The 13,190-nt window shown below is 36.5% G+C and overlaps 1 protein-coding gene across 1 annotated transcript; it reads left to right on the forward strand.

Annotated features, from left to right (window-relative positions):
• Nucleotides 1-1,973: 1,973 nt before the first annotated feature.
• On the forward strand, nucleotides 1,974-6,300 carry LOC125369712 (the record flags this gene model as incomplete). The annotated part of the gene is given in 7 exon segments (XM_048372489.1): nucleotides 1,974-2,486; nucleotides 2,527-2,965; nucleotides 2,968-3,164; nucleotides 3,572-3,838; nucleotides 4,285-4,898; nucleotides 5,031-5,799; nucleotides 5,950-6,300. Coding segments are annotated over 7 exon segments (3,105 nt in total), but the record flags the coding sequence as incomplete, so codon positions are not given.
• Nucleotides 6,301-13,190: the final 6,890 nt, after the last annotated feature.

Here is a 13,190-nt window from a genome sequence, read left to right on the forward strand (position 1 = left end):
CCCTATTTACGAGGTAGTTTTCTCACAGTCACAAATGTACCACTCTTACGGTGTTATTACCTCATATTGACAATTATACTATACTTATGGGGCTATTTTCTCATATTAAAAAATATACCCTTTGATGCAATAAAGACAAGAATTACAAATGATCCTTTAAGCTTTCAAGGAGGTCCAATGACAAGATCCAAGTCCAAAAGTATGCAAGAAGCTTTGTTGGGCTTAATTAAAGACATTTGGAGTGTTCAAACACAACAAGGCTCAGTCCAAGATTTAGGATTGCAAAAAGGATCCAAAATCATCAATTTAGTGCAATAAGTTTGGGCTGAACTCATAGGTCCAATAAGATTTATTTGAAGCCTTTTTTTTTTTTTCATTTTATTAGGTTTTTTTCTTAAGTTATGGTGTGATTAGTTGTCTTTTAGAGTTACAAAATAGATGCACATAATTAGTCATAATTTGGAGTTACAAAATGGATGCACATAATTAGTTGTCATTTGGGAGTTACAAAAATGAGTGACATCAATGTAAAAACAGCCACTTTTAATTAGTTTTAAGGGGAATTAAAGGGGGAAACGTGGGGAAGCTCAAAAGACATCCATTTAGGTTTCTTTGTCTTGTTTTGGCTATAAATATCAAAGCCAAATTCATTTGTAGAGATAGAATTTTTGAATGATAATCTTTGTTTGCTCTTTGTGAGTGTTTTTGCTTAAGTTCTTGCATGAACTTTGAACTTATCAAACTATTTTTAGTTTGTGGCGTTCTCTAACCAAAATCTTGTGTTTGATTCTTAACTTATCAAATCATACTTGGTTTGTGGCGTTTGGAGTTGAATTCAAGTGCTAGTTTCATTGTTGGAACTAGTTTTGTCCTAACTTCACTTGAGGAGATCCTTGGGTTTTGGAATCATCTTGATTGGAGGGTGTTTTCTTGCATTCCATATGTATCATAACTCATTAGTTATTGGGGTGTGTGGTTGCTAAGATAATGATTTCCTATCATTTGGTATCAGAGCTTGCTTCAAGTTGAGGTTTGCTTATCTTTGTGTTTTGTGTGTTATTAAAGTTTCTCATCTTCTTTATTTTTTTGTGCCAAATTCTTCTTGTTTCAATATTTTCCTTCTAAGTACTCTTTCTTTTCAAAGTTTACACCTTTGTGCGCATAAAGAAAACTTCGTTGTCCCTTGCTAAAAAAAATTGTGTTGTTCATAATTTCTTTTCAGTTGTGTTATTATCATTAAAAAAAAAAAGAATCACAAGATCAAAAAAAAAAAAAAGAAAGTTTGGGTAGCATAGAATCATATTCTATTATTTTATCTATTGCTTTCTTGTGTCTAGCTACTTTAAATTTGGCCTGACCTAACAACTTAATCTAGACCAACCTTTTTTTCTTTCTTCTTTTCACTCCATTGAATTGCCATAATCTGATTTGGTTTGTTTAGGTGATTAGTTCATCTAAGAACCTAAAGCAAAAGCATGAGAGGTAAAAGGCAATAGTGGTGAGACTAGCATCGAGAAAAGCCAAAACTTTGAGTGAAACACGAGCGGTGTGACATTTTAATTGAGAGACACACGCGAGCGAGTGTTTTTTTTGTGAGGCTATACTAACTTGTTTTTCAAGTTTTTCGCACAATGTCAAAAGAACAAGTTTCAAGTAGTGTTGGAGCATCCATTGAGCAAACTTTGCAAGCAATGCAAAAAGAGTTTGAAAGAATGTATAGGCGAATGGATGATGTTGTTGAAAGTGTGAGAAGGCAAGGTGAAACTATTACAAGAATTCAAAACGAGCCTAGAAGAGAAAGGCAACTAGCCTTTGAACAAGAGGATTATGATGCCGAAGATGATTTGGAGGATGACCAAGCAACCACTTTTGGTGGAGATGACCATCCTAGGAGACACAATAGGAGATCAAGGCAAGATGGTGTAGATCGCAACCTAGGCAGCATCAAAATGAAAATTCCTTCCTTTCAAGGAAAGAATGATCCTGATGTCTACTTGGAATGGGAGCAAAAGGTGGAGATGATCTTCGAATGCCATAACTATTCGGAGGAGAAAAAGGTAAAACTTGCTGCCGTTGAGTTTTGTGATTACGCTAGTGTTTGGTGGCATCAATTGTGTAGGGAAAGGAGACGAAATGGAGAAAGACCCGTAGGGTCATGGATGGAGATGAAACGCATCATGAGGAAGAGGTTCATTCCTAACTATTACTATAGAGATTTGCATCAACGATTGCAAACTCTAAGGCAAGGAACCATGAGTGTGGAGGAGTACCACAAAGAAATGGAAATGGCTATGATTAAAGCAAATATGGAGGAGGACAGAGAGGCTACCATGGCAAGATTCTTGAATGGTCTAAACAAGAATATTGCTGATCTTGTGGAGTTGCAACATTATGTGGAGCTTGAGGACATGGTGAATGTGGCCATGAAAATTGAAAGGCAACTCAAGCGAAAGGTGCAAGTAAGTTTGATTCTAAACTTAATTCGAGTTCTAGTTCTTCTAATTGGAAATCGAATTGGAGTAAAAGGATGATAAATTTGCTAAGCCTAAAGTGGATGAGAATAAGAATAAAAATGAAATAGGCAGCAAAAACAAAGTTGAGAATCAAGCTAATCAATCTAGAAGCTTGAAGTGTTTTAAGTGTCTTGGACATGGTCATTATGCACGTGATTGCCCTAATAAGAGGACCATGATTGTTAGAGATGGAATTGTTGAATCTGAAAGTGAAAATGAAAATGATGATGAGAATGATGACATGCCAACTTTAGAGGATGTTAGTGATATTGAGTATGCTAAAGGGGATGTGTTAGTAGTACAACGCACACTTAGTTTGCAATATAAACACGATGAACATGGAGAGCAGCGTGAGAATTTGTTTCATACTCATTGTTTAATTGCTAATAAGTTGTGTAACATGATTGTTGATAGTGGAAGTTGTACTAATGTCGCTAGTACTTTGCTTGTGGAGAATTGAAATTACCAACTACCAAACACCCAAGGCCTTACAAGTTGCAATGGTTGAATGATAGTGGTGTTGTGAAGGTAAATAAGCAAGTGCTAATTTTTTTTTCCATTGGGAGATATAAGGATGAGGTGCTTTGTGATGTGGTTCCCATGTATGCCGGACATGTTTTATTGGGAAGACCTTGGCAATATGATAGGCGTGTGATTTATGATGGGTTCAAGAATCGATATTCCTTGACTATTGATGGACAAAAGTTCAATCTTGGACCATTACCTCCCAAGGCCATTTTGATGATCAAGTGAGAATTAAACAACAATATGAAGAGCTTGAATCTTCATATGGGGAATATCAGGGGAGGGAGCAAGAAATAGTGAAAAAAGAAAAAGGTGAGGTAAGTGGTAAAAGTGAGTGTAATGGGAAACACAAGGTGAGAGAAAACAAGGGAGATGAGAATGAAAGAAAGATGAATGTGTATGCAAAGCCAAGTGATGTGAGGAGAACACTAACCTTGAGGCAGCCCTTACTTGTACTCATGTACAAGGAAGTTTTGATGATTTCTAATGATCTTAATAATGATTTGCCTTGTGTTGTTCTTGAGCTTTTGCAGGAATATGAAGAGCTATTTCCCGAAGATGTGCCTAAAGGATTACCACCAATTCGAGGAATTGAACATCAAATTGATTTCATTCCGGGTGCAAGCATACCTAATAGGCCAGCATATAGATGCAACCCCGAGGAGACAAAAGAAATCCAAAGGCAAGTGAGTGAGCTTATGGATAAGGGGTACGTAAGAGAAAGCATGAGTCCTTGTGCGGTTCCTGTAATTTTAGTGCCTAAGAAAGATGGTTCATGGAGGATGTGTGTTGATTGTCGTGCCGTCAACAAAATAACGGTAAAGTATCGCCATCCTATACCTAGGCTAGATGACATGTTGGATGAATTGCACGGTGCTTGTGTGTTTTCTAAAGTGGATTTAAAATCTGGATATCATCAAATAAGAATGCGTGAGGGTGATGAATGGAAAACCGCTTTCAAAACAAAACATGGATTATATGAGTGGTTAGTCATGCCGTTTGGTTTAACTAATGCTCCAAGTACTTTTATGCGATTGATGAATCATGTTTTGCGCGCTTTCATTGGAAAGTTTGTAGTGGTTTATTTTGATGATATTCTTGTGTATAGCAAATCTTTAGATGAGCATGTAATACACTTAAAGCTGGTTTTTGATGTGTTAAGGCAAGAGACATTATATGCTAATCTTAAGAAATGCACTTTTGCACTAATGAAATTACTTTTCTTGGATATATTGTTAATGACAAGGGAATTCATGTTGATCAAGAAAAAGTAAAAGTAATTAGAGAGTGGACAAAACCTACTAGTGTGCATGATGTTAGGAGGTTTCATGGTCTTGCTAGCTTTTATAGGAGATTCATTAAAGATTTCTCTACAATTACTGCACCTTTAACTGAATGCATTAAAAAGAATGTGGGTTTCAAGTGGGGAAAAGAACAAGATGATGCTTTTAACTTGCTAAAAGAAAAACTTAGTTCAGCACCTTTACTTGCTTTGCCTGACTTTTCTAAAACCTTTGAGGTTGAGTGTGATGCAAGTGGAATAGGTATTGGTGGAGTCTTGATGCAAGAAGGAAGACCAATTGCGTTCTTTAGTGAGAAGCTAAGTGAAGCAAGTCTAAACTACCCAACTTATGACAAAGAGTTTTATGCTTTGGTAAGAGTTTTAGAGACATGGCAGCACTATCTTTGGTATAAGGAATTCATTATACACACCGACCATGAGTCTTTGAAATATCTCAAAGGACAACGGAAGCTAAGCCGTAGGCATGCTAAATGGGTGGAATTTATTGAATCCTTTCCATACATCATCAAGTACAAACAAGGTAAAGAGAATGTTGTTGCCGATGCTCTATCTAGAAGGTATGCTCTAATTTCTACACTTGATGCAAAATTATTGGGTTTTGAGTTCATTAAGGAATTATATAATTCAGACCATGATTTTGCTAATGTATATGGGGCATGTGAGAGAGGGGGGTTTGACAAGTTCTATAGACATGATGGTTTTCTTTTTAAAGAAAATAAGTTATGCGTGCCTCAATCTTCTTTAAGAGAGTTGCTTGTGAGGGAGGCACATGGTGGGGGTTTGATGGGGCACTTTGGTGTGAGAAAAACTTTAGATGTTTTAGAAAATCATTTCTTTTGGCCACAAATGAAAAGAGATGTTCAAAAAATATGTGAGAGATGCATCACTTGTAAACAAGCTAAATCTAAAGTGATGCCTCATGGGTTGTATACTCCACTTCCCATACCTAATGAACCTTGGGTAGACATTTCTATGGACTTTGTTCTAGGATTACCTAGGTCAAGGGGAGGGAAAGATTCTATTTTTGTTGTTGTTGACAGGTTTAGCAAAATGGCACATTTCATTCCATGCCACAAGACAGATGATGCAACTCATATTGCGGGGTTGTTCTTCAAAGAAATTGTAAGATTGCATGGGGTTCCAAGGACAATTGTCGTTGATAGAGATGTCAAGTTCCTTAGCCACTTTTGGAAGACACTTTGGAGCAAGATGGGAACAAAGCTTCTATTCTCAACAACTTGTCATCCACAAACGGATGGACAAACGGAGGTGGTTAATAGGACTCTCTCACAACTATTGAGGGCAATAATTCAAAGAAATTTGAAGAATTGGGAAGAATGTTTGCCACATGTTGAGTTTGCATACAATAGGAGTATTCATGGTACAACAAATTGTTCACCTTTTGAGATTGTATATGGGCTCAATCCATTAACTCCAATGGATTTATTGCCATTACCCATTGATAAGGCTAATTTTGAAGGCAAGCAAAAAGCTGAATTTGTTAAAAGCTTACATGAGAATGTGCGTACTCAAATAGAGAAAAGAAATCAACAATATCAAAAGCAACACAACAAGGGGAGAAAGAAAGTTGTATTTGAACCGGGTGACTGGGTTTGGGTACATTTGAGAAAGGAAAGATTTCCAAGCCAAAGGAAGTCTAAATTAATGCCAAGAGGGGATGGGCCATTCCAAGTTCTTGAAAGAATTAATGACAATGCCTATAAGATAGATTTGCCAAGTGAGTATGGCAATGTGAGTGCTTCTTTTAATGTTGCTGATCTTTCTTTATTTGATGTAGGTGATGAAGTTGACAATGAGGCTGATTCGAGGACGAATCCTTACGAGGAGAGAGGGAATGATGCAATAAAGACAAGAATTACAAATGATCCTTTAAGCTTTCAAGGAGGTCCAATGACAAGATCCAAGTCCAAAAGTATGCAAGAAGCTTTGTTGGGCTTAATTAAAGACATTTGGAGTGTTCAAACACAACAAGGCTCAGTCCAAGATTTAGGATTGCAAAAAGGATCCAAAATCATCAATTTAGTGCAATAAGTTTGGGCTGAACTCATAGGTCCAATAAGATTTATTTGAAGCCTTTTTTTTTTTTTTTCATTTTATTAGGTTTTTTTCTTAAGTTATGGTGTGATTAGTTGTCTTTTAGAGTTACAAAATAGATGCACATAATTAGTCATAATTTGGAGTTACAAAATGGATGCACATAATTAGTTGTCATTTGGGAGTTACAAAAATGAGTGACATCAATGTAAAAACAGCCACTTTTAATTAGTTTTAAGGGGAATTAAAGGGGGAAACGTGGGGAAGCTCAAAAGACATCCATTTAGGTTTCTTTGACTTGTTTTGGCTATAAATATCAAAGCCAAATTCATTTGTAGAGATAGAATTTTTGAATGATAATCTTTGTTTGCTCTTTGTGAGTGTTTTTGCTTAAGTTCTTGCATGAACTTTGAACTTATCAAACTATTTTTAGTTTGTGGCGTTCTCTAACCAAAATCTTGTGTTTGATTCTTAACTTATCAAATCATACTTGGTTTGTGGCGTTTGGAGTTGAATTCAAGTGCTAGTTTCATTGTTGGAACTAGTTTTTGTCCTAACTTCACTTGAGGAGATCCTTGGGTTTTGGAATCATCTTGATTGGAGGGTGTTTTCTTGCATTCCATATGTATCATAACTCATTAGTTATTGGGGTGTGTGGTTGCTAAGATGATGATTTCCTATCACCCTTTTATAGGGTTGCTTTCTCAAACTCACAAATATACTTCTCGTACGGGGTTGTTTTCTCATATTCATAAATATACTTTTTTACAAGGTAGTTTTCTCATACTCACAAATATACCACTCTTACAAGGTTGTTTTCTCATATTAAAAAATGTACACCTTTTACCAGGTTCTTTCCTTATACTCATAATTACACTCCTCTTATGGGATTATTTTCTCATACTCATAAATATACCCTTTTTGCGGGGTTATTTTCTAATATTTACCAATATAACCCTCTTACGGGGCTATTTTTACATATTAAAAAATACAATCCTTTTACGGGGTTACTTTCTCATGCTCACAAATATACCTCTCATACGGAGTTGTTTTCTAATATTCATAAATATATCCTTTTTTTACGGGGTAATTTTCTCAAACTCACAAATATACCCCTCTTACATTGTTATTTTCTTATATTAAAAAATATACACCATTTACAAGGTTGTTTTCTCATACTCATAAATGTACCCCTATTGCAGGGTTCTTTTCTCATACTCATAAATATAGCACTATTATTGGGTTTTTTCTTATATTAAAAAATGTACACCTTTTACGGGGTTACATTCTCACACTCACAAATATACTCTTGTTACGAAGTTTTTTTTTTTAATATTTACAAAAATAACCGTCTTATGTAGTTGTTTTCTCATTAAAAAATATTTCTCTTTTACGGGTTTGCTTTCTCATACTCAGAAATATACCACTCGTACGGGGTTATTTTATCATATTCATAAATACACCATCTTTATGGGGTAGTCTTCTCACACTCATAAATATACTCCTATTACGGGGTTGATTTCTCATATTAAAAAATATACACTTTTACGGTACTTTTTCTCATAATCACAAATGTGCCCCTATTATGGGGTTGTTTTCTCATACTCAAAATATACCCATCTTAAAAGGGTTATTTTCTCATATTCATAAATTTAACCTTTTACCAGGTAGTTCTCTCACACTCAAAAGTATATCTCTCCTACGGGGTTGTTTTTTCATATTAAAAAATATACACCTATTGCAGGGTTATTTTCTCATACTCACAACTGTACCACTTTCACAGGGTTATTTTGTCATACTAAAAAATATAACCGTCTTACAAGGTTGTTTTTCCTTTTTCATAAATATACCCCTTATACAGGGTTATTTTCTCATACGCAAAAATATACTCCTTTTACAGGTTTGTTTCCTCATACTCACAAATATATGCTATTTAGTTGGTTGTTTTCTAATACTTACAGATATACCACTCTTACGGGGTTATTTTTTGACATTAAAAACTATATACCTTTTACGAGATTGTTTTCTCATACTCATAAACATACCTACTTACGCGATTGTTTTCTCATACTCATAAATATACCCTCTTACGTGGTTGTTTTCTGATATTCTTAAATATACCTGTTTTACGGGGTTGCTTTCTCATACTCACAATTATGCCTTTCGTACGGAATTATTTTCTCATATTCATAAATATACCATTTATATGAGGTTCTTTTACCAATATACCCCCTCTTATGGGGTTGTTTTGCCATATTAAAAAATATATTGCTTTTACATGGTTGTTTTCTCATACTCACAAATATATCCCTCTTACGGGGTTGTTTTCTCATACTCACAAATATGCCTCTATTAAGGGATTATTTTGTAATATTTACAAATGTACCACTCTTACGGGGTTGTCTTCTCATATTAAAACCTATACCACTTTTATAGGATTATTTTCTCATACTCATAAATATACCTCTCTTACGGGGTTGTTCATAAATATACACCTCTTATGGGGTCTAATATATCCCTCTTACGGGGTTATTTTCTAATATTTACAAATATACTCCTCTTATGGGGTTGTTTTCTCATATCAAAAAATGCCCCGTTTACGGGGTTATTTTCTAATATTCACAAATATACCCCTCTTACAGGGTTATTTTCTAATATTTTAAAATATACCTCTCTTACGTGGCTGCTTTCTCATATTAAAAAATATATCTCTTTTACGGGGTTGCTTTCTTACACTCATAAATATACCCCTCCTATAGGATTGTTTTCTCATATTCTTAAATATACCTATTTTATGAGGTTGTTGTCTCATACCCCTTGTAGAGGGTTGTTTCCTAATTTCTACTAATATATCCCTCTTACAGGGCTGTTTTCTCATATTAAAAAATATACCACTTTTACGGGGTTGCTTTCTCATACTCACAAATATACCCCTTGTACGTGGTTGTTTTCTCATAATCGCAAATTTACCATTTTTACGAGGTAGTTTTCTCACACTCACAAATATAGCCCTCTTACGGCATACTCACAAATGTACTCCTCTCACGGGATTCTTTTCTCATACTCATAAATATACCCCTTTTATGGGGTTATTTTCTAATATTTACAAATATATCCCTCTTACGGGGTTAATTTCTCATACTCACAATTATACCCGTCTACTTGATTATTTTCTCATATTCATAAATACACCCCATTTACGAGGTTGTTTTCTCATACTAATAAATATATTCCTATTATGGGGTTGTTTTCTTATACTCACAAATATATACCTACCTTCTTTCTTGATCAACCTTCTTTGTGATTTTTGCTTCCTAAATCCGTTCCTTCTTTTCCTATTTCAAGCTGAACTGTATCTTTCTTGTTTCTTACATCTAGATTGTTTCTTCATATGTCATTTGCATCCGTTTGAAGTTTTCGCTTGTTTGCAGTCCTAATTTTATTGAAAGCGTGACTAATTGTTTAATTTTCTTGACTTTTGCGTTTTTGCCTCAACTAAGCTTTTTAGATCATAATTCTTAGTGCATTACAAGCATAGTGAAATAACTTGATGTGTGGTTATTGATTCACATAAGAATCCTTGAAAACAAGCTGAGTGGTGTGAGTTTTCAGCCTTGTGTGATCATTCTTGATTGTGCGAAACACGAGTGACCATCCCCATTAATTGAGAGTAAACACGTGAGGGAGTGTTGGTGAGGTCCTTAATTTCCTTCGATTTATTTTTTTTCTTTATTGCATACTAACTCTTATTGCAGCATGTCAAGTGGTTCTAGTGGAGGTAATAATGTGCCAACTACCGGCATACCCACAGCACAAATGCATGAAAATGAGAGGGTGCAACGAAGCATAAGAAATATGAATGAGCAAATGGAGAGGTTGCAACTTGACATGGCAGCCCAACGAAGGGAAATGGCAACCAATCAACAAGCCATTATGGACCAAATTAATGCACTTGCCCGAGGTCCGGGAAATAGGCTTGATGAAGGGGGGAATGTGCAAGGTAATCATGGGCAGCCAATTGGGGTGAATGAGGATGACTTTGATGAGGGTTTTGAGGAGTATGATAAAGCAGCCTATGGTGGGGTTGGTAGAGGCCTGGGTAGAGGAGCTAGGAGATACCAAAATCTTGGTAGAGGTAGAGGACACTTTGGTGGTGAGTTTGGTGGTTATGGGAACTATGATGATGTTGATAGGAACTTAGGTAGTATCAAACTTAGTATTCCTACCTTCTTGGGAAAAACTGATCCGGAGGCATATTTGGAGTGGGAAAAGCGAGTTGACCTTATCTTTGATTGCCATAACTTTTCAGAGGAGAAAAAGGTGAAATTGGTGGTTACCCAATTTAGTGACTATGCTATAGTTTGGTGGGATCAGTTGGTGGTTAGTAGGAGGAGGAACATGGAAGAGCCTATTGGTAGTTGGATTGCACTCAAAACTATCATGAGAAGGCGTTTTGTACCCAGACATTACCATAGGGAGTTACATCAAAGACTCCAATCTTTGAGGCAAGGTACAAGGAGTGTTGAGGATTTTTATAAGGAGATGGAAATGCTCATGACTAGGGCTGATTTGGATGAGGATAGAGAAGCTACCATGGCACGATTCATTGGTGGGCTTAATAAGGAGATTGCTGATAGGGTAGAGTTGCAACATTATGTGAAGCTTGAGGAGTTAGTTCACCTTGCAATTAAGGTGGAAAAACAACTAAAACCTAGAGGGACTGCAAGGTTTGAATATAAGGGCACTTCGAGTGGGAGGCCACATTGGTCTAATTCTTGGAAAGGAGGTAAGAAAGGTGATGATAAGGTTATTCCCAACGACAACAAAGGGAAAAGCATTTCAGGCAATAAAGACACATCTAAACCCGAAATTAACAAAGAAAAGAATAGAGACATCAAGTGTTTCAAATGCTTGGGGCGTGGCCATATTACTTCACAATGTCCAAACAAGCGGGCAATGGTGGCTAGAGACCATGGGGAGATTGAAACAGCAAGTGAAGAGAGTGATAATGATGATGAGATATCACAATTGGAAGACGGCAGCGATGATTGCATTGAGGGTCCTATGGGAGGTGAGCTCTTGGTGGCTAGGCGCGCACTAAGTGTTCAAATGAAGGAAGATGATACCTTGGAGCAGCAAAGAGACAACATTTTCCACACAAGATGCCATGTACAAGGTAAGACTTGTCTTGTTATTATTGATGGTGGTAGTTGTACAAATGTTGCTAGCACTTTAATGGTTGAAAAATTGGGTTTAAATCTAATTCCACATCCTAGACCTTATAAATTGTTATGGTTAAATAATTGTGGTGAGATCAAAGTGAATAAGCAAGTTGTTGTACCTTTCACAATTGGTAGATATTCGGATGAGGCGCTATGTGATGTAGTGCCAATGCATGCTGGCCATATCTTGTTAGGTAGGCCATGGGAATTTGATACGAGGGCCTTCCATGATGGCTTTCTAAATAGGTACTCATGACACCTCTTTCTCCTAAGGAAGTGTATGATGACCAATGTAAGTTGGAAAGAGAGAGGCGTGAGGCTGAAAATAACAAAAAGGAACATGAAAACCCAAAGGGTGAGATTCAGCCTATGAGAAAACAAAGGCAAAGGGTAGTTTTAGTCTCAACTTTAGGAATCATCACTTTCCTCCCTTTCTTCCGTTTCTGAGGTTTCTTTCAGTTTCTTAGTAAAAATGGGTGATCATATCCATAGTTAGCGCATTCATCCTAGTTAGAAACTCCAGCTCCGTATCAAAGTCACGGTCGATATCGTCACTCACATCAATATCGTCACTATCATCAATATCGTCACTATCATCAATAAGAAACAACAGTAGAAGGAACTCCGATCCTAGATGAAATAGGAAATCCAGAGTTATCGCCCCACAAAAAAAAATATTCTTGTGATAGGTCCTGAAGTTAGGCATGCATTTCATTCAAGTCGGATGTTATTTGTTGTTACTTATAAAGATGTATATTTGAACACTACTGAACTTGATCTTTCCTTGCCGAGTGTGTTTGCTAATCTTTTGCAGGAATTTGCTGATGTCTTTCCCGAGGAAATGCCAAGTGGATTACCTCCTCAAAGAGGGATAGAACATCAAATAGACTTCATACCCGGGGCTTCCATACCAAATAGACCAGCCTATAGAAGTAATCCAGAGGAGACAAAGGAGCTTCAAAGGCAAGTGGAAGAACTGATGTCAAAGGGGTATGTGCGTGAGAGCTTAAGTCCTTGTGCGGTTCCAGTGATTTTGGTTCCAAAGAAGGATGGCACATGGAGAATGTGTGTGGACTGCCGTGCAATCAATAAAATAACGGTAAAGTATCGTCATCCCATTCCTAGGTTAGATGATATGGTCTAACCTAGGATGGTCTATATGAAAACTGGTGATGAGTGGAAAACGGCTTTTAAGACTAAGTATGGTCTATATGAGTGGTTAGTTATGCCGTTTGGGCTTACAAATGCACCTAGTACTTTTATGAGGTTGATGAACCATGTCTTGCGTGAGTGTCTTGGTAAATTTGTGGTTGTGTATTTTGATGATATCTTAGTTTATTCCAAGTCCATTGATGATCATGTCATGCATGTGCGTAGGGTTCTAGACATTCTTAGGGTAGAAAAATTGTATGCCAATTTGAAAAAGTGTGCTTTTTGCATGGATAAAGTTAATTTCCTTGGTTTTGTTATTAGTTCAAAGGGGCTCGAGGTTGATGTGGAGAAAGTGAAAGCAATTAGGGAGTGGCCAACACCTAAAAATATTAGCCAAGTTAGGAGTTTTCATGGCTTGGC

Source organism: Ricinus communis, chromosome 4 (genome assembly GCF_019578655.1).
Source record: "Ricinus communis isolate WT05 ecotype wild-type chromosome 4, ASM1957865v1, whole genome shotgun sequence".
Lineage (NCBI taxonomy): Eukaryota > Viridiplantae > Streptophyta > Magnoliopsida > Malpighiales > Euphorbiaceae > Ricinus > Ricinus communis.